The sequence below is a fragment of the Stenella coeruleoalba genome (genome assembly GCF_951394435.1).
Source record: "Stenella coeruleoalba genome assembly, chromosome: 12".
Classification (NCBI taxonomy): Eukaryota; Metazoa; Chordata; class Mammalia; order Artiodactyla; family Delphinidae; genus Stenella; species Stenella coeruleoalba.
Window position 1 is genome coordinate 76,227,079 of NC_137158.1, and position 26,015 is coordinate 76,253,093.

Consider the following 26,015-nt stretch of genomic DNA (forward strand, 5'->3'; position numbering starts at 1 on the left):
AAAAGTCCGTAATTTGACATATGAACAGTTATTAAGACATTTTATTCTGGTAGGCATCACATGTGTCCTTGAAAAGAAGTAGTAGATATGTTGACTTTCCTGGATCAGCAAATTTATTTTGTATTTCTTTTTATTTAAAAAAATTTTTTTAACATCTTTATTAGAGTATAATTGCTTTACAATTGTGTGTCAGTTTCTGCTTTATAGCAAAGTGAATCAGTTGAGCTTTCTTTCATGTGTTTGTAGGCAATCTGTATATCTTCTTTGGAGAAATGTCTATTTAGGCCTTCTGCCTATTTTTGGTTTGGGTTGTTTGTTTTTTTGATATTCAGCTGCATGAGCTGCTTGTAAATTTTGGAGATTAATCCTTTGTCAGTTGCTTCATTTGCAAATATTTTCTCCCATCCTGAGGGTTGTCTTTTGGTCTTGTTTATGGTGTCCTTTGCTGTGCAAAAGTTTTTAAATCTCATTAGGTCCCATTTGTTTATTTTTGTTTTTATTTCTATTTCTCTAGGAGGTGGGTCAAAAAGGATCTTGCTGTGATTTATGTCATAGAGTGTTCTGCCTATGTTTTCCTCTAAGAGTTTGATAGTGTCTGGCCTTACATTGAGGTCTTTAATCCATTCTGAGTTTATTTTTGTGTATGGTGCTAGGGAGTGTTCTAATTTCATACTTTTCCATGTAGCTGTCCAGTTTTCCCAGCACCACTTATTGAAGAGACTGTCTTTTCTCCATGGTATATTCTTGCCTCCTATATCAAAGATAAGGTGACCATATGTGCATGGGTTTATCTCTGGGCTTTCTATCCTGTTCCATTGATCTATATTTCTGTTTTTGTGCCAGTACCATACTGTCTTGATTACTGTAGCTTTGTAGTATAGTCTAAAGTCAGGGAGCCTGATTCCTCCAGCTCCATTTTTCGTTCTCAAGATTGCTTTGGCTATTCGGGGTCTTTTGTGTTTCCATACAAATTGTGAAATTTTTTGTTGTAGTTCTGTGAAAAATGCCAGTGGTAGTTTGATAGGGATTGCATTAAATCTGTAGATTGCTTTGGGTAGTAGAGTCATTTTCACAATGTTGATTCTTCCAATCCAAGAACATGGTGTATCTCTCCATCTATTTGTATCATCTTTAATTTCTTTCATCAGTGTCTTATAATTTTCTGCATACAGGTCTTTTGTCTCCTTAGGTAGGTTTATTCCTAGATATTTTATTCTTTTTGTTGCAGTGGTAAATGGGAGAGTTTTCTTAATTTCACTTTCAGATTTTTCATCATTAGTGTATAGGAATGCCAGAGATTTCTGTGCATTAATTTTGTATCCTGCTACTTTACCAAATTCATTGATTAGCTCTAGTAGTTTTCTGGTAGCATCTTTAGGGTTCTTTATGTACAGTAACATGGTGTATAAGTATTTACAATTGTTACATCTTCTTCTTGGATTGATCTCTAGATCATTATGTAGTGTCCTTCTTTGTCTCCTGTAATAGTCTTTATTTTAAAGTCATTTTGTGTGATATGGAAACTGCTACCCCAGCTTTCTTTTGATTTCCATTTGCATGGAATATCTTTTTCCAACCTCTCACTTTCAGCTTGTGTGTGTCCCTAGGTCTGAAGTGGGTCTCTTGTAGACACATATATATGGGTCTTGTTTTTGTATACATTCAGCCAGTCTATGGCTTTTGGTTGGAGCATTTAATCCATTTACATTTAAGGTAATTATCAATATGTATTTTCCTATTACCATTTTTTAATTGTGTTGGGTTTGTTATTGTAGGTCTTTTCCTTGTCTTGTGTTTCCTGCCTAGAGAAGTTCCTTTAGCATTTGTTGTAAAGTTGGTGTGGTGGTGCTGAATTCTCTTAGCTTTTGCTTGTCTGTAAAGGTTTTATTTTCTCTGTGGAATCTTAATGAGATCCTTGCTGGGTAGAGTAACGTTGGTTGTAGGTTTTTCCCTTTCATCACTTTAAATATGTCCTGCCACTCCCTTATGGCTTCAGAGTTTCTGCTGAAAGATCACCTGTTAACCTTATGGGGATTCCCTTGTATGTTATTTGTTGCTTTTCCCTTGCTGCTTTTAATATTTTTCTTTGTATTTAATTTTTGATTTTATGTCTTGGGGTGTTTCTCCTTGGATTTATCCTATTGGGACTCTATGTGCTTCCTGGACTTGATTGACTATTTCCTTTCCTATATTAGGGAAGTTTTCAACTATAATGTCTTCAAATATTTTCTCAGTCCCTTTCTTTTCTATTCTTTTTCTGGGACCCTTGTAATTCAGATGTTGGTGCATTTAATGTTGTCCCAGAGGTCTCTGAGACTGTCCTCAATTCTTTTCATTTTTTTTTCTTTATTCTGCTCTGTGGTAGTTATTTCCACTATTTTATCTTCCAGGTCACTTATCCTTTCTTTTGCCTCAGTTATTCTGCTATTGATTCCTCGTAGAGAATTTTAAATTTTGTTTATTGTGTTGTTCATCATTGTTTTGTATGCTTTAGTTCCTTTAGTTCCTTGTTAAACGTTTCTTGTATTTTCTCCATTCTATTTCCAGGATTTTGGATATTCTTTCCTATCATTATTCTGAATTCTTTTTCAGGTAGACTGCCTATTTCCTCTTCATTTGTTTGGTCTGGTGGGTTTTTGCCTTTCTCCTTCATCTGCTGTGTGTTTCTCTGTCTTCTCATTTTACTTAACTTACTGTGTTTGGAGTCTCCTTTTCACAGGCTGCACCTTCGTAGTTCACGTTTTTTTTTTTTTTTGGTGTCTGCCCCCAGTGCGTAGGGTTGGTTCAGTGGCTTGTGAAGGCTTCCTGGTGTAGGGGACTGGTGCCTGTGTTCTGGTACATGAGTCTGGATCTTGTCTTTCTGGTGGGCAGGACTGTGTCCAGTGGTTTGTTTGTGGTGTCTGTGAACTTAGTATGATTTTAGGCAGCATCTCTGCTAATGGGTGGGGTTGTGTTCCTGTCTTGCTACTTGTTTGGCATGTACCCCCCTGCTTTTTATTTTCTCCAAACACTGCTTGGTGGCTTAAACTTCCCTTTGGATTGTACCATCTAATATTTAGGGATCTCAACAGTAGGACCAAAGAGCTTAATTTTAACATTTTGTTTGTTGATATATGCATACATTTGACCAAGTAAACATGATTCAACTTTTTCTAACCTATTTACCATCCAATCACTTAATTCAGTTAAGAAAAAGACCCAAATAATGAAGCCAGTCTTTCTACCACCAGGAGTCTCCATCATGTTATCCTGAATTGATTCCTGAACTTAGTCTCCACCTTCAAGGAATGTCTAATATGGTTTGGCAACTTGGTCTTATAACTGAAATTTCTGGACATGAATAAAAGACAGTATAGAGTTGGGTATCATGAGATTTTCCCCAAAGTACCATTAATAGTAAATGTTGTTAAAGATCATGGGGATTTATGGTGTTTGAGTAGAACAGTTGCTTCTGGTCATGAACAGAGAAAGCCAGCTGGCCTGCTGCTGGGTGTATGGTACTGGGGGCCTCAGAGCAATTCTGCTCATTGCTCTTGACTTTGTCAGCTGTGTGGTGGACCTGGGGGTCACTGGGCACATTGTTACAGAGTTCCTGAAGGTAACGAAGAGAAGGCCATGGTGGATTGAGCTGGGATGCAAGGATCTCAGGGGAAACTCGGTGTAACTACCAGAAAGAGCCTCTCTTGATCTGGAAGGCAGGGCGGGGACACTCGGAGACACGTGGCTTTCAGGGCATCTGCTGGTCAGAACATCTCATCTCACCCTGTACTTCCTGAGGCAGGGGTATTGTTCCATATTTCAGATAGTGATATACATCTGGTCTATGCTGTATGACTCAAAATAACAGGCGAAACCTAGAAAAAAACCTCTAGCTACGTGAAGTTAGACAGTAAGTTGGAGTCATTTTAATCAATCAATTAATTAATTCATGAATTCTCTTCCAATATATTTAAGGAACACCAAATATGTGCCAGGCAGTGAACTAGAGACCTGCAAGCTTCTCAAAATCTAGTAGGAAACACAACACAAAAACAATATGTAAAATTCAAAGTGAAAAATCCTATAATAGCAGGTCGCCTACCTACTCCCCATGAAGAATTAAATCTAGGTGGTTCAGTTGTTAAGTTTAGATGCATGTACTTGTAAGATAAAAACACAATTAAAAATATTAGGGGAATATGATGTTATCTTTAATGCCAGGCTATTTAATTGTGTCTTGATTTCTAAAAATTTGGAATAGAATATATTTGACTGTGGAAAGGAGTGACATCAGACCTCCTTTGATGTCTATGCTTTGGATCAGAAAGCTTATAAATACATAGCAATAGGGTTTTCTTCTAATATAAAAACAGCTATTTGGCTTCTTTTGCAAAAATGAAAAATTAGTCATAAATATAAAACCTTTTTTTTACATTAAAAAACATTGAAGGTCACAATGTATTCCTGTTTTCCTGTCTCTTATTGGGACCCACATTCTCCAAATTCACTGGTTGTGTTTATTGATAGGACATAAATGATAAAACTAAAAGATACAGTTAAAAAAATTGGATGGTTTGTGGTTTCAACTTTACTGATAATTCTGTACATAAAGGGATTCCAAATTAGGCTGTGGACACATTTGCCACTTGAGTCCCAAGAATTTTGACTGTATAGTAAAGCATCTTAATACCTGATATTTAACAGTGCTTCAAAATATTTCTTTTTATTTTTGTGAAAGCAGCCGTCCTTTTCCTGTCACGAAAACCAAGATTTTGTCAACAATCTACCACCTGTTTACAGAGGTTTAAAATCTGATGATGCGTATTTACTTGTCTGTACGGTGCCTCAGTGGGAGCAGTAGAAGGTGGTTTGCAGCAATGGGTGTGAAAACATTGTAAAATAGTTAAAACTGGCATTTCAATAATTCATTCCCAAAACACACTGGATTCATAAGTGAGTTTCTGTTTTTCAAGTTTACATAGCTTGCTTCTGGTGTTAATGTTCTATTCCACACCTACGGTACCACTATGCAGAGTTATTTTTTATCCCCAGGGAAACAGTCCTGATTTGCACTCAATTTCAATGATGCTGTGCTAAGCAAACTGTCATTTTGGAACGGTAATAAGCGAGGCTTCAACAACAGCTCTTCAGCTCATCTAAAACTTCCTGGTACCACAACCCTAGGTCTTATCACCCTTTCTGTTACCTTTAATGCATTATTAGCTTATAATTCTGGGGCCCCTGTACTTGTTAACTACTGGAAAAATAATGGTGGAAACTGGAGAGAAGAATGTGCACTTCTGACATCATTACATTTAATCTTTGCAACGACCTTTTGAGGTAGGGATTGTCCCAACTTTATAGATTTCAAAAACTTTAATTTGTCCAAATTCACTCAACCTCTAAGTGGTCCAGCTAGTATTCAAACTAAAATATGTGAAAAGATGTGCAGCCACACAATTAAAAAAAGTGCAAATTAAAACTTCATGGAGGGGAATAGCTTCAAGATGGCAGAAAATTAAGATGTGGAGATCACCTTCCTCCCCACAAATACATCAGAAATACATCTACATGTGGAACAGCTCCTACAGAACACCTACTGAACGCTGGCAGAAGACCTCAGACTTTCCAAAAGGCAAGAAACTCCCCACGTACCTGGGTAGGGAAAAAGAAGAAATAAAAAACAGAGACAAAAGAATAGGGACGGGACCTGCACCAGTGGGAAGGAGCTGTGAAGGAGGAAAGGTTTCCACACACTAGAAGCCCTTCACTGGTGGAGACGGCGGCAGGGGGGAAGCTTCAGAGCCATGGAGGAGAGTGCAGCAACAGGTGTGCAGAGGGCAAAACGGAGAGATTCCCGCACAGAGGATTGGTGCTGACCAGCACTCACCAGCCTGAGAGGCTTGTCTGCTCACCCACGGGGGAGGGTGGAGCTGGGAGCTGAGGCTCGGGCTTTGGAGGCCAGATCCCAGGGAGCGGACTGGGGTTGGCTACGTGAACACAGCCTGAAGGGGGCTAGTGTGCCACAGCTAGCAGGAGGGAGTCTGGGAAAAAGTCTGTAGCTGCCTAAGAGGCAAGAGACCATTGTTACAGGGTGTGTGAGGAAAGGGGATTCAGAGCACCACTTCAATGAGCTCCAGAGATGGGTGTGAGCCGTGGCTATCAGTGAAGACACCAGAGACGGGCATGAGATGCTAAGGCTGCTGCTGCAGCCACCAAAATGCCTATGTGCGAGCACAGGTCACTACCCACATCTCTCTGCCCGAGACCCTGTGCAGCCTGCCACTGCCAGGGTCCCATGATCCAGGGACAACTTCCCCAGGAGAACGCACGGCGTGCCTCAGGCTGGTGCAACGTCATGCCGGCCTCTGCCGCCGCAGGCTCGCCCTGCATCCGTACCCCTCCCTCCCATGGCCTGAGTGAGCCAGAGCCCCCTAATCAGCACCTCCTTTAACCCCATCCTCTCTGGGCAAAGAATAGATGCCCTCAGGTGACCTACATGCAGAGGCGGGACCAAATCCAAAGCTGAATCCCGGGAGCTCTGCGAACAAAGAGAAAGGGAAATCACTCCCAGCAGCCTCAAGAGCAGTGGATTAAATCTCCACAATCAACTTGATGTACCTGCATCACTGGAATACCTGCATATACAACGAATCATCCCAAATTGAGGTGGTGGACTTTGGGAGCAGCTGTAGACTTGGGGTTTGCTTTCTGCATCTAATTTGTTTCTGGTTTTATGTTTATTTAGTATTTAGAGCTTATTATCATTGTTAGATTTGTTTATTGATTTGGTTGCTTTCTTCCTTTTTTTAAAATATTTTTCCTTTTCCTCCTTTTGGGAGGGTGTATGTGTATGCTTCTTTGTGTAATTTTGTCTGTATAGCTTTGCTTTTACCATTTGTCCTAGGATTCTGTCTGTCCATTCTTTTTGTTGCTGTTGTTTGTTTTAGTATAGATTTTAGGACTTGTTATCATTTGTTGATTTGTTTTTTGGTTTGCTTGCTCTCTCTTTCTTGCTTTTTTAAATTTTTTAATAATGTTTTTTTATTTTTTATTTTAACAACTCTTCCTTCCTTCCTTCCTTCCTTCCTTCCTTCCTTCCTTCCTTCCTTCCTTCCTCCCTTCCTCCCTTCCTCCCTTCCTCCCTTCCTCCCTTCCTTCCCTTTTCTCCCTTTTCTTCTGACCTGTGTGGTTGACAGGCTCTTGGTGCTCCAGCTGGGTGTCAGGCCTGAGCCTCTGAGGCAGGAGAGCTGAGTTCACCACACTGGTCCACCAGAGACCTCCGGCCCCACATAATATCAAACACCGAAAGCTCTCCCAGAGATCTCCATCTCAATGCTAAGACCAAGCTCCACTCAACGACCAGCAAACTACAGTGCTGGACACCCTATGTCAAACAAAAAGCAAGACAGGAACAAAACACCAACCATTAGCAGAGAGGCTGCCTAAAATCATAATAAGTTCACAGACACCCCAAAACACACCACTGGACGCAGTCCTACCCACCAGAAAGACAAGATCCAGTGTCATCCAGCAGAACACAGGCACAAGTCCCCTCCACCAGGAAGCCTACAAAACCCACAAACCTACCTTACCCACCGGGGTAGACACCCAAAACAACGGGTACTACGAACCTGCAGCCTGCAAAAAGGAGACCCCAAACACAGTAAGTTAAGCAAAATGAGAAGACAGAGAAATACACAGCAGATGAAGGAGCAAGGTAAAAACCCACCAGACCAAACAAGTGAAGAGGAAATAGGCAGTCTACCTGAAAAAGAATTCAGAGAAATGATAGTAAAGATGATCTAAAATCTTGGAAATAGAATGGAGAAAATACAAGAAACATTTAACAAGGACCTAGAAGAATTAAAGAGCAAACAAACAATGATAAACAATGCAATAAAACATTGCATTCTAAAAGGAATCAATAGCAGAATAATTGAGGCAGAAGAATGGATAAGTGACCTGGAAGATAAAATAGTGGAAATAACTACCACAGAGCAGAATAAAGATAAAATAATGAAAAGAATTGAGGACAGTCTCAGAGACCTCTGGGACAACATTAAATGCACCAACATTCGAATTGTAGGGGTCCCAGAATAAGAAGACTAAAAGAAAGGGACTGAGAAAGGATTTGAAGAGATTATAGTTGAAAACTTCCCTAATATGGGAAAGGAAATCGTCAATCAAATCCAGGAAGCACAGAGAGTCCCATACAGGATAAATCCAAGGAGAAACACGTCAAGACACATATTAATCAAACTATCAAAATTAAATACAAAGAAAAAATATTAAAAGCAGCAAGGGAAAAGCAACAAATAACATACAAAGGAATCCCCATAAGGTTAACAGCTGATCTTTCAGCAGAAGCACTGCAAGCCAGAAGGGAGGGGCAGGACATATTTAAAGTGATGAAAGGGAAAAACCTACAACCAACATTACTCTACCAGCAAGGATCTCATTCAGATTTGATGGAGAAATTAAAACCTTTACAGACAAGCAAAAGCTAAGAAAATTCAGCACCACCAACCCAGCTTTACAACAAATGCTAAAGGAAATTCTCTAGGCAGGAAACACAAGAGAAGGAAAAGACCTACAATAACAAACCCAAAACAATTAAAAAATGGTAATAGGAACACACATATTGATAACTTCCTTAAATGTAAATGGATTAAATGCTCCAACCTAACGACATAGACTGGCAGAATGGATACAAAAGCAAGACCCGTATATATGCTGTCTACAAGGGACCCACTTCAGACCTAGGGATACATACAGACTGAAAGTGAGGGGATGGAAAAAGATATTCCATGCAAATGGAAATCAAAAGAAAGCTGGAGTAGCAATTCTCATATCAGACAAAATAGACTTTAAAATAAAGACCGTTACAAGAGATAAAGAAGGACACTGCATAATGATCAAGGGATCAATCCAAGAAGAAGATATAAGAAGTGTAAATATTTATGCACTCAACACAGGAGTACCTCAATACATAAGGCAAATGCTAAGAGCCATAAAAGGAAAAATTGACAGTAACACATTCATAGTAGGGGACTTTAACACCCCACTTTCACCAATTGATAGATCATCCAAAATGAAAATAAATAAGGAACCACAAGCTTTAAATGATACATTAAACAAGATGGACTTAATTGATATTTATATGACATTCCATCCAAAAACAACAGAATACAGTTTCTTCTCAAGTGCTCATGGACCATTCTCCAGGATAGATCATATCTTTGGTCACAGATCAAGCCTTGGTAAGTTTAAGAAAAGTGAAATCATATCAAGTATCTTTTCCAACCACAACACTATGAGAGTAGATTTCAATTAGAGCCAAAAATCTGTAAAAAAAAACAAACAAACACATGGAGGCTAGACAATACACTACTGAACAACCAGGAGATCACTGAAGAAATCAAAAAATACCTAAAACAAATGAAAAAGAAAACACGATGACCGAAAACCTATAGGATGCAGCAAAAGAAGTTCTAAATTGAAGTTTATAGCAATACAATTCTACCTCAAGAAACAAGAAACATCTCAAATAAACAACCTAAGCTTACACCTAAAGCAATTAGAGAAAGAAGACCCCCCCCCAAATTTAGCAGAAGGAAAGAAATAAATGAAAAAGAAATGAAGGACACAATAGCTAAGATCAATAAAACTAAAAGCTGGTTCTTTGAGAAGAAAAACAAAATTGGTAAACCACTAGCCAGACTGATCAAGAAAAAAAGGGAGAAGACTCAAATTAATAGAATTAGAAATGAAAAAGGAGAAGTAACAACTGACACTCTAGAAATACAATGGATCGTGAGGGATTACTACAAGCAACTCTATGCTAGTAAAATGGACAACCTGAAGAAATGGACAAATTCTTAGAAAAGCACAACATTCCGAGCCTCAACCAGGAAGAAATAGAAAATATAAACAGACCAATCACAATCACCTAAATTGAAACTGTGATTAACAATCTTCCCACAAACAAAAGCCCAGGACCAGATGGATTCACAGGTGAATTCTATCAAACATTTAGAGAAGAGCTAACACCTATCCTTCTCAAACTCTTCCAAAATATAGCAGAAGGAGGAACACTTCCAAACACATTCTAGGAGGCCACCATCACCCTGATACCAAAACCAGACAAAGATGTCACAAAGAAAGAAAACTGCAGACCAATATCACTGATGAACAGAGATGCAAAAATCCTCAACAAATACTAGCAAACAGAATCCAGCAGCACTTTAAAAGGATCATACACTGTGGTCAAGAGGGGTTTATCCCAGGAATGCAAAGATTCTTCAATATACGCAAATCAATCAATGTGATACACCATATTAACAAATTGAAGGAGAAGAGCCATATGATCATCTCAATAGATGCTGAAAAAGCTTTTGACAAATTCAACACCCATTTATGATAAAAACTGTCCAGAAAGTAGGCATACAGGGAACTTACCTCAACATAATAAAGGCCGTATATGACAAACCCACAGCCAGCATTGTTCTCATTGGTGAAAAACTGAAACCATTTCCACTAAGATCAGGAGCAAGACAAGGTTGTCCACTCTTACCACTATTATTTAACATAGTTTTGGAAGTTTTAGCCACAGCAATCAGAGAAGAAAAAGAAATAAAAGGAATCCAAATCGGAAAAGCAGAGGTAAAACTGTCACCATTTGCAGATGACATGATACTATACATAGAGAATCCCAAAGATGCTACTAGAAAACTACTAGAGCGAATCAATGAATTTGGTAAAGTAGCAGGATATAAAATTAATGCACAGAAATCTCTTGCATTCCTATACACTAATGAAGAACAATCTGACCGAGAAATTAAGGAAACACTCCCATTTACCATTGCAACAAAAAGAATAAAATACCTAGGAATAAACCTATTTAGGGAGACAAAAGACCTGTATGCAGAAAACTATAAGACACTGATGAAAGAAATTAAAGGTGATACAAACAGATGGAGAGATATACCATATTCTTGGATTTGAGGAATCAACATTGTGAAAATGACTCTACTACCCAAAGCAATCTACAGATTTAATGCAATTGCTATGAAACTACCACTGGCATTTTTTCCAGAACTAGAACAAAAAATTTCACAATTTGTATGGAAACAGAAAAGTTCCCGAATAGCTAAAGCAATCTTGAGAAAGAAAAATTGAGCTGGAGGAGTCAGGCGCCTGGACTTCAGTCTATAATACAAAGCCACAGTAATCATGACAGTATGGTACTGGCACAAAAACAGAAACATAGATCAATGGAACAGGATAGAAAGCCCAGAGATAAACCCACACACATATGGTCACCTTATCTTTGATAAAGGAGGCAAGAATATACAATGGAGAAAAGACAGCCTCTTCAATAAGTTGTGCTGGGAAAACTGGACAGCTACATGTAAAATAATAAAATTAGAGCACTCCCTAACATCATACATAAAAATAAACTCAGAATGGATTAAAGACCTCAATGTAAGGCCAGACACTATCAAACTCTTAGAGGAAAACATAGGCAGAACACTCTATGACATAAATCACAGCAAGATCCTTTTTGACCCACCCTCTAGAGAAATGGAAATAAAAACAAAAATAAACCAATGGAACCTACTGAAACTTAAAAGGTATTGCACAGCAAAGGAAACCATAAACAAGACAAAAAGACAACCCTCAGAATGGGAGAAAATATTTGCTAATGAAGCAACTGACAAAGCATTAATCTCCAAAATATACAAGCAGCTCATGCTGCTCAGTATCAAAAAAACAAACAACCCAATCCAAAAACGGGCAGAACATCTAAACAGACATTTCTCCAAGGAAGATGTACAAATTGCCAACAAACACATGAAAGGATGATCAACATCACTAATCCTTAGAGAAATGCAAATCAAAACTACAATGAGGTATCACCTCACACCGGTCAGAATGGCCATCATCAAAAAAATCTACAAACAATAAATGCTGGAGAGGGTGTGGCGAAAAGGGAACCCTCTTGCCCTGTTGGTGGGAATGTAAATTGATACAGCCACTATGGAGAACAGTATGGAGGTTCCTTAAAAAACTAAAAATACAACTACCATACGATCCAGCAATCCCACTACTGAGCATATACCCTGAGAAAACCATAACTCAAAAAGAGTCATGTACCACAATGTTCATTGCAGTTCTATTTACAATAGCCAGGACCTGGAAGCAACCTAAGTGTCCATCGACAGATGAATGGATAAAGAAGATGTGGCACATATATACAATGGAATATTACTCAGCCATAAAAAGAAACGAAACTGAGTTATTTGTAGTGAGATGGATAGACCTAGAGTCTGTCATACAGAGTGAAGTAAGTCAGAAAGAGAAAATCAAATACCGTATGCTAACACATATATATGGAATTAAAAAAAAATGGTTCTGAAGAACCTAGTGGCAGGACAGGAATAAAGAAGCAGAGATAGAGAATGGACTTGTGGACACGGGGATGTGGAAGGGTAAGCTGGGACGAAGTGAGAGAGTGGCATGGACATATATACACTACCAAATGTAAAATAGATAGCTAGTGGGAAGCAGCCGTATAGCACAGGGAGATCAGCTTGGCGCTTTGTGTCCACTTAGAGGAGTGGGATAGGGAGGGTGGGAGGGAGACGCAAGATGGAGGAGATATGGGGATATATGTTTATATATAGCTGATTCACTTTTTTATACAGCAGAAGCTAAGAGATCATTGTAAAGCAATTATACTCCAGTAAAGATGGTAAAAAAAAAAAAAAAACTGCATGGAGATACTGTTTTGAGAAACATCAAGAAGTTCAAAGATCCACCATATTAGTGAGTATATAAGAGTTCAAATTGTACAGCCACAATAGAGGGCATTTAGGCAACATCTAGTAAAATGAATATTGTGCACATTAATCCTATGAGAATTGACTTATGTACAAGGTTACTAATTATAGCATTGTTGATAATTTCAAAAGTTTGGGGACAAACTTAATTGCCATGAATGGGGAACTGGCGTAATAAATTATGATTCTTCCACACAATGGAATACTATGCAGCTGTAAAGAATGAGGGAGATGTTTATGCAGCAAAGTAGAAAGATATATTGTTAATGAAAACAAGAAACATGGTGCAAAACAGGGCATATGTTACTATTTTCAGAAAAGGATGCGGAAGAGTGAGTGAGTGTGTGTGTGTGTGTGTGTGTGTGTGTGTGTGTGTGTGTTCTATATGCATGGAATATCTTTGGAAGGAACCTTTTAAAAACTGTAACATTGTTGCCTCTGGAAAAGGGAATTGGTGGGTGGCAGGCAGAGGTGGGAGGAGATTCTGTCAGTATGGCTTTGGAAATAACTTTTGAAGATTAAAATACAAACTTCATGATATACTTAAAAGTAAATAAAAAACAAATTTTAAATGAAATAATATCTATAAAGCACATGATAGTTGCTCAATGAATAGCCATCAGGCTTTACCTTAGGCCTCTGGTGAGATATCAATAAAGAAATCAGCTCTAGAGAAAGGATGTCTTGGGATGTGTTGATTGTTGTCAAACCAATCCGAAAGAAAAGTCTCCAAAACTGAGTATCAGCTCATACTGCACTAGCTCAGAGTGAACAGAAATAATCCTCCCTACCAGACCAGCTTATAGAAAGGCTAAGGCAATCTGGTTCCCTCTGGCAACCTCTTTCCTCCCCACATATAGATGTGGGGTGGGGAGGGGGTGTTTGCAGATGATGAAACTGCCAGGAATATACACAAAGCTATTACCGCCATTGTGAGCAAGTGCAGGCTTAGAGTTATGAGGTTCTGGGTTAGTTTCTATGAAAACTCCTTTAAACAATGTGAAGAGTTTGTAAGTGGAGTTGCAACTGTCCAGTCATCAAATGCTAGATGACGCAAAATGGTAAGTGGGTCTGGTGGGCAGAGATGGAAAAGTATATTAAGTATAGAGTGAAGGGTGAATTTGGGCTGATTGAGAAACATTCATTTGAATGAATGTAGCATTATTTTCAAGGATAAGCATGTCCAGATTCTTGAGCAAGAGCTATATTTAGTTCAATCTTTCTTACGCCCATTCTGAAAAAGCTAAATGATCACGTCAGAAAGAGTCAAAGACCACATTTTGCATGAAAGAAAAACCAGTGGGAATGGGACTGTTAGACCTAAACTTTCACTCAGAAAATGACTTTATTGCTTTTTATGTTCTTCTGTCTCTAGCATCTCAATGTAGCAAGGAAGTAAATTTTAGGTATTTGGAATAGTCTCACCTTCAGTTTTTCTTTGGGAAAGTCATTAGTTCCTTTGGTTTGACTGTTACGGAACATATCTTATGAAAGCCATAACTTTGCCCCCAGGCACTGCTTGGGCTTGTTTATTATAGATCGTTAATTGCTCACACAAGAACAAAGACAGTACTGGTTAGGGTAAGGACACATCCTCTGTTGAAATGTGAAAAACAATTCCCTCAGGCACTCTGGGGGTTAATCAAGAGATAGTTTGATATCGCTCCTTCCTGTTTGGAATTTTCGGACAGCTTGAGAAAGAAAAACACAGGCTATGCCTTACCTACAGATGCCTCCTCCCAGGCCCTTTTGCAAATCTACAAGTAGAGATTTCCTTAGTTTAATAAGATTTCCCTTTTTAAAAAATTCAAATACCTGCATGTGAAGTGAGAATGGAAATTAGTTCAATCAGATATGTTCCTATAAACTGCAGGCTGAAGTTAAGACTTTGAACAAGCTAGAATTTGGATGGGATGGGGGTTGGGAGAGTGGAGAGTTGTACAACTTGAACTCTGGGCAACCCACCCAAATCGAGACCTGAGAAGGTTGTGTTGAAGGAGTGTTGTGACCAGGAGTGTTGAAAGGGGAGGCAAAGGAGTTGAGATCACACATGTGAGAGGGAACACAGTGGCTGGGCAGGCATTTTTTTCTTTATTATTATTATTATTATTTTTTGGCTGCGTTGGGCGTTAGTTGCGGCATGCGGGATCTTTCATTGCAGCGAGGGCTCTTCTTTGCGGTGCGTGGGCTTCTCTGTAGTGGTGGTGAGCGAACGCCAGGGCGCGTGGGCTCCGTAGTTTGCAGCACGCAGGCTTAGTTGTCCTGCGGCATGTGGGATCTTAGTTCCCCGACCAGGGATCGAACCCGCGTCCCCTGCCTTGGAAGGCGGATTCTTTACTACTGGACCACCAGGGAAGTCCCTTGGCAGACATCTTTTTCTGCTGTGAGTTTGGACTAGAATTCTGGGCCTCATTGGGGTGACCTCTGTTGCCTAGGGCTGGCCTCAGAGAAGAGGTAGGCTTGACAGCACATAAGGAAGAGGTAGAGATGTATTAAGGATAGAAAATTGAGAAGAAGGGCAGGGTGGAGAAAAGGGGGAAAAAACGACAATTTGTACATTTTAGCCATTTATTAGCATAAGGCATAAAAGTTTGTAGAATTTTTTTTTTGTATTTATGGTACAAAAAGTTGCTGGCAAGTGTCATGAAAAGTAATGTTTTTATTTGAGAATCAACCAAAAGTGTGCCGCTACATTCTTCTGAATCTAGTGTCTATAATGTTATTCCCAACAATCTTTCCAGTTAAGAAGCTACGGTTTTCAGGAAGGCTAGCACCTGTGGATCATAATGTAATTCCTGTGATGAGTATGATAGCAAACTGGAAAGGGATCTTTCACATTAGATTCTCTTGGAAATTGGAATGTGTCAAATACAGTAAAGCAATTTTGGGGGTTAAAGATATATTTGCAAGTCTGTACAAGTTAGAAGATACAGGAAGGATATAAAGTTTTCCTTTAGCTAGAAAGTTTGATTTGAATGATGTAGGTATAAAGGTCAGACCTTAATGAACCCTCTTCCAGGAGTAATGCATGACAATTCATTTCCTCATGTTCATAAGGCAAGCTATTTCTCTGAACACAAGTTGTTTCAATGTTTTTAACTTAGGTTCCCAAACCCTTCTCCCCATTTCTTTACCAGTGACTTGAGAATGTGAAGCAGTCTTGTTGTGTTTTCCAGAGCTGGAAAATTTTAAGACTCTAAGAATAGCCCACTGAGCCATTAACATTATGTCTCAGTTTGATTATACTGATCATGGCCCACACTAAAAGAAGAAAGAATGAAATATCAACAGGGAGAGAATAGGGGTGTGGTAGAAAGAATGGTGCACCCTAAACTTGGAGACCCAGATTCTAGTCCAGTTCTCCTGGGCTAGACATTCAGCAAGTATGACCTTTCTTTATGGATACAATTAAGAGCTTGGTCTTGACAACCCATAAAGGGGCTATTAATTCTTTTTTTTTTTTGCGGTACGCGGGCCTCTCACTGTTGTGGAGCACAGACTCCGCACGCGCAGGCTCAGCGGCCATGGCTCACAGGCCCAGCCGCTCCGTGGCACGTGGGATCTTCCCGGACTGGGGCACGAACCCGTGTCCCCTGCATCAGCAGGCAGACTCTCAACCACTGCGCCACCAGGGAAGCCCAAGGGGCTATTAATTCTAATAGCCTGAGATAAGAAATCTGAGTTGTTCTAGAAAATATGAATCTGCTTCCAAATTCTCCTCTAAGCTCTGGTTCTGAGTTCTTGCCGTTATATTCACTCCTTTCGAATTAAGTTATTGAGGAATTTAGTTAACAATGCAAATGTGATATTTGGGAAGGGTATAAACATTCATTATTCAAATAGTATTTATTGGGGCCAGCAATGCAGCAGGCATTCTACTAAGCGATGGGCTCATGACTTGGAAAAAGACAGTCCCTCTGTGCCTTTTAAAAATTTATAGGTCAGTGGGAGGATACAGAGAAATACACAGGAAATTCCAACAGCGTGATAAGAGCCATAACCAGGGTTTTTTAGGGAGCATTCATAGACAGGCCCCGAAGAAAATCGAGGATATCAAGGAAGGCTTCCTGGTGGCTGTGATATCTCAAGGGAGACTTAAAGGATGGGTAGGACTAAGTCAGATGAAAAGAAATAGGAGGAAGTTTCCAGGTAAGGTGAATTGAAAATATGAATATTTAGATTCAGACGGAGTCCACAGAGTTTGAGGAACTTGAAAATAACTCAATATGGCAGGAACACAGTACCTGTGGGAGAGAACGCTGGAGAAATGAGAATAATAACTCAAGTCCTTTTGCTCTTGAGAGAGACTACACTTCCCATAGTATGGAGAATGGATAGGGGAAGAAAAAGGCTGGAGGCCTTGGGAGAGAAGGGAGCAGCCTGAAAATAATAATGACAATGAAAAAAGGGAGTAGACTCAAAAGAGATCAAGGAGACAAAAGTAAAAAAGATTTGTGAGAGATCAAATGTAGGGAGTGAGAAAGAGGGTCGAGGCTGAAGGCTGGATCCTTTTCTGGCTTTGCACAATTACATGAACAGCAATGCCATTTGCTGAGATAGGAAACAGAGGGAGGAACAGGTCTGGGGAAGAGGTAAGTTAATTTTGAACAAGTTGAGCTTCTAATGGCAAATGCATAGTAGGTACTCAGGAAGTATTTATTGAATGAATGAACATGTAAGTAAAAATGTCTAAGAGGTATCTGGAAATGGCTCCTAGCCAGCAGAGAGCTCTTGGTTGGAGATTTCTATTTTTAAGTCTTCAATCTACAGATGAATCTTAGAACCCTGGGAGTGGCTGAGATCATCCAGAGGGAGAAGTATAGAGGGGACAAGAGGGCCTAGGGGCTGAACCTAGAGGAATACCAACATCTGTGGGCAGACAGAGGCAGAGATGCTCTTGGACGAGGGTGAGTAGGAGGGGCCATTAAAGAAGGACTAAATACTAAAGCTCTGGAAGGAAGCTCTCTGAGGGCAGAGACGTTTGTTGTTTATGTTTGGGTGGACTCAACTGTGGACTTAACTGTGTCTTCCCTGAATTCATATGTTGAGGCCCTAACCTCCAACGTGACTGTATCTGGAAATAGGATCTTCAGGAAGTAATGAAGATTAAATGAGTTCACGGGTGGAGGCCTAATCCAACAGGACTGTGGCCTTATGAGAATAGAGAGCTCTCCCCACCATAGGAGAACACAGGGAGAAGGCCAGAAAGTGAGTCCTCAGTAGAACTTGACCAAGCTGGCACCCTGATCTTGGATTTCTGGCCACCAGACCTGTGCAAAAATTAATTTCTGTTCTATGGCTTAAACCCAGTCTATGGTCTTTTGTTATGGCAGCCTGAGCTCACTAAGACAAGGCCCAGCACTTAGACATGGCCCTGGTAAACGGTAGGTAAGCAATATTTTTTGAGTGGATTGAATACATGAGTTATTCTTTGGCATGTTCATAAATATATCACTCTCTTGAGACAGTAGGATTATAACTGAGGGGGTTGGGAGAAGGGGCGAACACTGGTAAGCATGGCTAGCCTAGGGGGCTGGGTGCTGAGGGAGCCAGTTATCCAGATGAGTGTGGTCAAAATAGGAAGAAAGACCCGAAAAGGCTCAAAATGTACACATCTCCTTTTCTGTTTTGTTTGTTTTACCATTTGAATAAGGCTGGTTCTGAAATTGGGCCAGGTTCCTGGTTGATTACCAGGTGTGTGTGCGTGTGTGTGTGTGTGTGTGTGTGTGTGCAAAGGCCCTCCTTAACAGTAGAGAGTACTATTTGAATAATAGTACTAATAGTACTTGAATTTAGGCACAATCTGGTTATTGCTCTTCACAGAGAAATAATACCCTAAGCTGGCAATGAGATTCCTCAAGTAAACAACAGATAAAGGGAGAGAGTGGGACACGGGGTAATAATAATTGGAATAATTGGAATTCTTTCACCACTCATGGTACTTACAGAGAAAGTACTTTCTAAACTGTCTTATGCCACATGCTATATAGTTAAATTACATAAACAATTCTCTAAAAAATGTAATGTGAAAGTTACTAAATTCTGTTAAGCTGGAGAATTAAATCTGAATCACTCATTGATTCACAATAAAGAGTAGCCATTCTGCCTGGCAACGAAAAATCCAGACTGTCTCCATCAGGTTCTGGGTAGGAAGACAGGAAATGGCATCTGAGGTGCTGAGTTTCATTAGAATAAGGATTTGGGGTTTGATTCTTGGCTTAAAAATCATTACAATTTTTAAATTTTAGCTTTTGGAGTGGCTGTTTAAGAACACGCTAGAGAATCCTGATTTCCTTTGCTCCTCATTGACTCGTATCTCTGCAGGCTTCTGTAGCATTTGATCACGTAAAGCCTGCTATAGAAAAAGGTCCATGAATAGCGTGTTAGTAAAATTCTGTGGCCTTGAGGGAGCTGCTCCCAGGGAGAGGGGTCTGACTGAGGGAAGCATAGCTCTGTACCTTGCTGACTTGTGTACCCGGGCAATGCTGCATGCCCAGCACTGGACTGTTATGTTATTGGTCGGAAATGCAGTATATTATGTTCTCCAGTATGTAAGAGGTCATGGTCCACATTTTGGACCAGGAGGCGAAAGAAATCTATGATGATAGAAATCAGAACAGTGGTTGCCTGTAGGGGTTAGGTGCTATCTAAAACATGAAGGGAACTTTCCTGAGTGGTGGAAATACCCTGTGGTTTCATTAAGATGGTCACCACATGGGCATATCCAAACTTGTCAAACTGTACACATAAGATACGTGCATTTCACTGCATACAAATTTTAATTCATAAGACAAAAATCAAAGGTCAGTTGAAAAAAACTCTAGGAGCTATTCAAAAGCCCTTAAAATAAGCAGTATGAAACATTTTTTTAAAGGCAGAAATTTAAAAGGAAGTTATTTTTCTTCTACTTTAGAGAAAAATAGATGGTGTCAAATAAATGTGCAACGAAAACTCCCAAACAGAGCATTTATGATCAAAATAATAATAGTCAAGTTGAACAGGGCTGGAGCTCCATGTCTCAGACTGAAGGAACCATTTCTAGGAGTGTAAGCTACTTTGGAAATATTTCCACATTTATTTTCTTTCATGTTTCTGTTGGAGGAATCATGTTTTTGTAAATGTAAAAAGCTTGTAATGGAGCTAGAGAAGAAACTTTGTTTGGTCACAGTATTATCTGGTTACGAACTAAAAATTCAGAGCTCTCTCGCGAATCGTGCTGCCAAGAATTGCAGGCTTAATCCCCAAGACTGTATGAATTTGAATTGTGACTTTATGGCCTCAGTCAGTATGAGGATACCAAGATAATTGTCTAGCAAAAACAGTTTGAAAATGGAAGAACGTTACTTGGAAATTTAGCTTTTAGAGATGGGTTACCCAGATAGATATAATATTATTTTATCCTTTTAAGTATCTGGATGAATAAATTAGCCAATATTTGATGATCTCATATGACCAGGCACAGGGCTAGGCACTCAGAAAATACCCAAATAACTCTTTGCAGACCCTGTCCTCAGGGAACTTCTTAGCAGGATGAGGGGATAAAAGTATATATAAATAACGAATTCAAGAATGAATGTAATATTGGGTTGGCCCAACCGTTCATTTGGGTTTTTCTGTAAGCTGTTACGGAAAAACCCGACCGAACTTTTTGGGCAACCCAATACATGCATGAGAAATACCACTGGTGTTCAAAGGAGAGGAAATTACTTTTGAATAAGGAATAAAGGCATTTTCGATGTGATAGCATTTGGGGGGGGCTTTCAAAAAGGCTTTCCGCTGACAAGCCAGCAGAGTGGGGTTTGTAGGCAGAGAGAATGGCATCAGGAAAGCTTTGAGTGCTTGGAGTGTCAAGTTTTTTTTTTCTTTTGGCTGAAGCATTGGCCTCACATCACGGGGAGGTACACTAGACAGGATATTATGGGAAGAGAGGAAGGCCTGAATGTCGGAGGAAGCTATGATCTGGGTGAAGAGTAGAGCCGGGTCATGAGAAAATGGATCTCAAAGCTGTAAAAACCAAGGAAATAAAAGGCAGCAGGATCTAGGAAGAAGTGAGGGGGAGGGAGGAGGCAGATGTCCCTACGAGGCTCTTACAACAGGTAAGGTAATGAGGGGCTGCAGGAGGGCCATAGGAATGTCAGGGAGAGGGAGAAATCGCAAAGCTAGAATAGTCAGGAGTGTGGAAGGCAAGGGAAAGACAGCCCTCAAAGAAGACTGTGAGACTTTAATCTGGGCTACTGGAGGGATAGGGATGCTTTTCACAGACTGGGGGGTTGAGAGGAACCCCATGTCTGGAGGAGAGAGAATGATGACCCATATTTTGAAGAAGCCAGCAATGCCCAGGAGACTGCTGGAAAAGTGGGTCTGGAGATGCACTCAGGGGTGGAGCTAGAGAAACACACTTGACGCTAGTTCACCTGCAAGTGCCAGGAAGTCACAGAGCGGGGGAGTGTGAGTCTGTGCAGCAGGGAGAGGATGGAGAAGAGGAGGAAGGGAAGAGGAGGGGGCCGGGGGCAGGACTGTGAGGCTGTTTGCCAGAAGCACTAGAAGAAAATTGGCAAAAAGGTGCGGTGTCCTTTCTCACCCACTCTCATTAAGCCTGGGAGACGGCTCTTACCAGGAACAGGAAAGAGAATGCTGGAAAGAAAGTGCTCAGGAAAACTGCCTTTATTGGACATCTTGAATTAACTTTGATGGTTAGCTTCAGAATAAGCAAAGTCTATGAAGAGATAATGAGGTTCTTTATCCTTCCCATGTTCAAGGAGAATATCTGCAAAGTCCCTGTCCTCCATCCTCCCCTCCTTTCTGTCTTCTTTTTTCCTCTCCTTCCTTCCCCCATTCCTTCCTTCCCTTCCCTCTCCTCCCTTCCTTGCACATTCCTGTTTTATTCTGGACTGGCCTAGTGCGTGGGTGGCCATGGCTGACCTAAAGGAGGAGTTAGGATTCACCACCGTCAACAACAAAGGGTTCTGTGCTCCAATACTGCAATATTTTGGGTCTTTCAAAGCACAAAATATATATTTGCATTATGACATCATTAACATTTTACCAACTTAAAAAAAAAGTAACTTTTAACTTCTTTCTTTGTACTGGTCTCAAGAGTCACTCATAAATCTCTTGGTAACTGCATAGAGTCCCAGGCCAGAGACTGGCCACTCCTGGCATTGTGATTAGAGTCATTTAATACCCAAGGCAGTGACTAATGTCTGGCAACAAAGGCTCCACTAGGTGTCACATGTCCTGAGACACGGGGTGAGGGCCCCTAGGAGCACCTTCTTATTGTGTGTGAGCAGCAAGGTCAAGAGAAACGTTGAGAACCTGGTGGACCCATGTGGGCACCATTGAGAAATGAGAGACCCTTTCCCCATGATCAATGCCTCTAGAACCAGAAAGCCTCAAATCAGTTCAACAAAGGTACCCACCTTTGTCTTATCTTCCTACTCTGGGCTTTTAATAATATATCTTTTCATGTTTACAGAAAGCAGTCAACTGAGCTATTCATGGAAAGGTTTGTGGGTTTGGTTAACGAGGTGGAGGAATATTATGTTTCAGTTGGAAACACATCCCTAGAATGCCAAAACATTTCTTCCAAAGTCTGGTTTCCTGGTGCAATCAGAGGCAAGGCAACAGTGTGTCTGTTCAGAGACTGGGGGCTGGGGCCAGCAAGGCGTCGGATCCAAGTGTATCCCAGAAGGCTTTTATTGTTAAATTATATTCTTCAGGAAAAACCGCCCGTGTCACATTCTGTAAACTTGATATCTACGCACTTTTGACTGGCATCCTATTTTAGCGTAAGCCTATGATTTACAGCAAGCCTGCTTTCCCTTCTTGCCTAGGATGGCAGCAGAAAACATGGGGCACTTCCTAGGCTTGAAGTATAAGGAGCAAAAAGGGCTGGAGTTTTGCTTCTCCCCAGTCATGCTGACTTGAGTGTGCCACCTTTCTCCCCGGGAGCAGACAGCAAGCTTCTCCTCACTCCCCACGGCCATTCGTCCATCTCTGTGCAGCAGCCCAGTTGCTGTGCCTGCCGGGAGGGGCTGCCAAGTGCCCTGCCTACTGGCTGCTTCCCGATTCCCTGCCATTCCACATACAAACACAGCCCCACACGCTCTGCCTTGCTCACACACGGAGCCACAGGCACATGTGAGCACATTCTTTCCTTCATTCTCACTGTCTCAGCCCTTGACTTCTGCAAGCCCATGGAACGTTTCTGGAAAGACGCTCTTGATCCAGCAGGGTAGGATTGTTTTGATTTCTCTTTGTAGCTTTAGCATTTTGAGAAAGCAACTCACCTTTCTGGCCAGTGTCTGTATCCTAGCAGGGAGACGAGGGTTTGCTGTTTTCCATGGGTTTCTGTGCGCATCTCCTTCTGCTTTCAGGACTTGTAAGGATCTTTGTGTAATTTACATATAATTCGGCAGGTTCAGATTTTTAAGAGCCCTCTGAAGTGCTTTTGCATGCGTTTTAGAAAGACATTTGAAAATTGAAAGTGTGATTTACCGAAACGAAGTCATCTGTAAAAAAATTGCTTTGGAAAGTAATGGTTGCTGGCCATAAAGAGAAATATCTGTGATTCACCTAATGTGTTTTTAACCCTTTCTTTGCTTACAATCTATAGTTACTGTTGCTGAGCTCAATTTTGGCTTCATAGTAAATCAGCTGCATCTGCATATTACCCCCAAATGGTCTGTCTGTTCTTGTAAGAATTAGGTAAAATATGTGCTTATTAGTATAAAGATATCCCAAAATATTACTGTCAGTAACAGCATCCTTGTCATTTCTATATGACACAAACATTTTGTCAGGTATTCTGTCAGGTGTTTGGTATAGCAGTTAAAGCAAAGTATCTGATGGTCATACCAGAGTTCATTAGGCTGGGGCAAAGGAAGTTTATTAAAAAGTATAAACTGTCCAAGATTATAGGTGCACAATATACTGACCATATCTTTTTAATATATACTTATATATACAATTATATACTATATAGTACATAGTAGTATATATTGTTTTATATATATATATATATATATAAAATGTACTTGAGCGTGTTTACTTTTTAATTCAATACAAAACTTTTTTCTATTTCTCTTTCAATCTGGATATTTGATTCTGCATATCCTAGTCCAAGTGAACCAAGAAGGTCCAATCATAGGATGAAAGAACAGAAATGTATCATTGCCTTTTAAAATTTGTTGGTTAGACCAACAGTGTAACCTGATTGCCAAAGATTTGATTAATGACCTGAGGTTATTTTTTTTATGGTAAGGTCACGTTTCATATTCAGTTTTCTGAAGTTTTGGTTGCATAATCAGTGGAAGGCATGAAGACCCATGTCCGCCTAACGGAAGGTTTTTGTAAATCGTCATTCACATTAGAATTCCTATTGGGAGCAAGTACAGTACTGTGGTCCAGCACAAACAGACGAGTCGGGCTGGGAGAATCTCAGAAGGTCGTGGCTGGAGGGGACCACTTTGGGAGAATTTTGAAGATGAGGAAAACTGAGGTCGGGCAGCGCTCTCCTGCTGCAAAGCGCGGCTCTTCCTATATGTACACCTTGAATCTCCACCCCCTTCCCCCCAGATGCCTCCCATCAGTCCCGGCAGCTGCTAAATATAGCTGTCTGCATATTCAACCGCATACCCCACTCTATCTGCCGTATCTCGGTTACAGAGTGGTCCTCCCCAGGGTCATTCTATGTACACACTACATATTTCCAGCCAACGAGGAGCGTGAATCAAACAGTAAGAGAGACAAACAGAGATAGATTGGAGCCTGGCACGGGGCACATAAGGTAGCACGTTAGAGAAAGCCGGCCCCTGGATTAGTCTTCCGAGTTTTAAACCCCGTCTTCTCTGGGCCACCTTTAGGAGATCCCTCGGCTCCCCCGCCCTCCTGCAGTGAAATTCAGCCTCTATCCAGCAGCGACAAGTAAAGTAAAGTTCAGGGAAGCTGCTCTTTGGGATCGCTCCAAAACGAGCTGCGCCTGGAGTGATGTTTAAGCCAACGTCAGGGCAAGGCAACAGCCCCTGGCCGGCTTCCAGCACCTCTGTAATGCATACGAGCTCGGGAGACCGGTACTTAAAGTTGGAGACCCGAGCCCGGGAGTTGCCGGAGCGCGCTCGCGCCGGGCTGCACTTGCTCGCATCCGGCCGGCCCGCTCCATCGGACGGGCCCGCTCCCGGGGAAGGGCCGGAGCTCGCGTTGCGGCGGGACATGCGCTGCGCCGCCTCTAACCGCGGGCTGTGCTCTTCTTCCAGGTGGCCGGTCGGCTGCTGAGCCCTCTGCCGCGGGGGTAGACGGTTTGCGCCTTGCCCGCGGCCACTGACCATGACCATGACCCTGCACACCAAAGCGTCTGGCATGGCCCTGCTGCACCAGATCCAAGCCAACGAGCTGGAGCCCCTGAACCGCCCGCAGCTCAAGATCCCCCTGGAGCGGCCCCTGAGCGAGGTGTACGTGGACAGCAGCAAGCCCGCCGTGTACAACTACCCCGAGGGCGCCGCGTACGACTTCAACGCCGCGGCCGCCGCCTCCGCGCCCGTCTACGGCCAGTCGGGCCTCGCCTATGGCCCCGGGTCCGAGGCGGCCGCGTTCGGCGCCAGCGGCCTGGGGGGTTTCCCGCCGCTCAACAGCGTGTCTCCGAGCCCGCTGGTGCTCCTGCACCCGCCGCCGCAGCTCTCGCCCTTCCTGCATCCCCACGGCCAACAGGTGCCCTATTACCTGGAGAACGAGCCGAGCGGCTATGCGGTGCGCGAGGCCGGCCCTCCCGCCTTCTACAGGTACCCGCGCCGCCCGCCGCGCCACGTCGGGGTGGCCGCCGCGCGCCCGGCGGCGGGAGGGAGCGGGGGGCGAGGGGCCGCGCCGCCGGGAGGGAGCGGGGCCCGCAGGCCGCGGGGCCGGGCGCCCAGCAACCCGGCCGCCGCCGGAACCGCGGACGCGCGACCCGAGGGCTAGCGCGCGGCCCGGCCCAGGGTCACGCAGGGATCTCGCGTTCGAGAGTCAAGTTCTCTGGCCTGGCGGCTTAAAAAAAAAAAAAAAAAAAAAAAACAGCAACATTCTGTTCTCCACGCCCCCCCCCGCCCCCAGTGTCTGCGTGAGAAGCAGATCCGAAACCCCGTGTGCTTCCTAACTAAACAAATATTGGAAAACTGTGCAAAGCAGAGGTTATTAGCGTGTGTGTGTGTGGGGAACATC

At 41.8% G+C, this 26,015-nt stretch overlaps 1 protein-coding gene across 4 annotated transcripts in view; it reads left to right on the top strand.

Moving 5' to 3' along the window:
* The window catches only part of ESR1 (estrogen receptor 1), a 393,643-nt gene that overhangs the window by 121,947 nt on the left and 245,681 nt on the right, over positions 1–26,015 (top strand). For all 4 annotated transcript variants that reach the window (XM_079939174.1, XM_079939176.1, XM_079939177.1 and 1 more), the window contains exon 2: positions 25,079–25,600. In XM_079939174.1, the coding sequence (XP_079795300.1) occupies positions 25,149–25,600 (452 nt within the window). In that variant the 5' untranslated portion in view covers positions 25,079–25,148. The remainder of the gene's footprint in view (positions 1–25,078; positions 25,601–26,015) is intronic.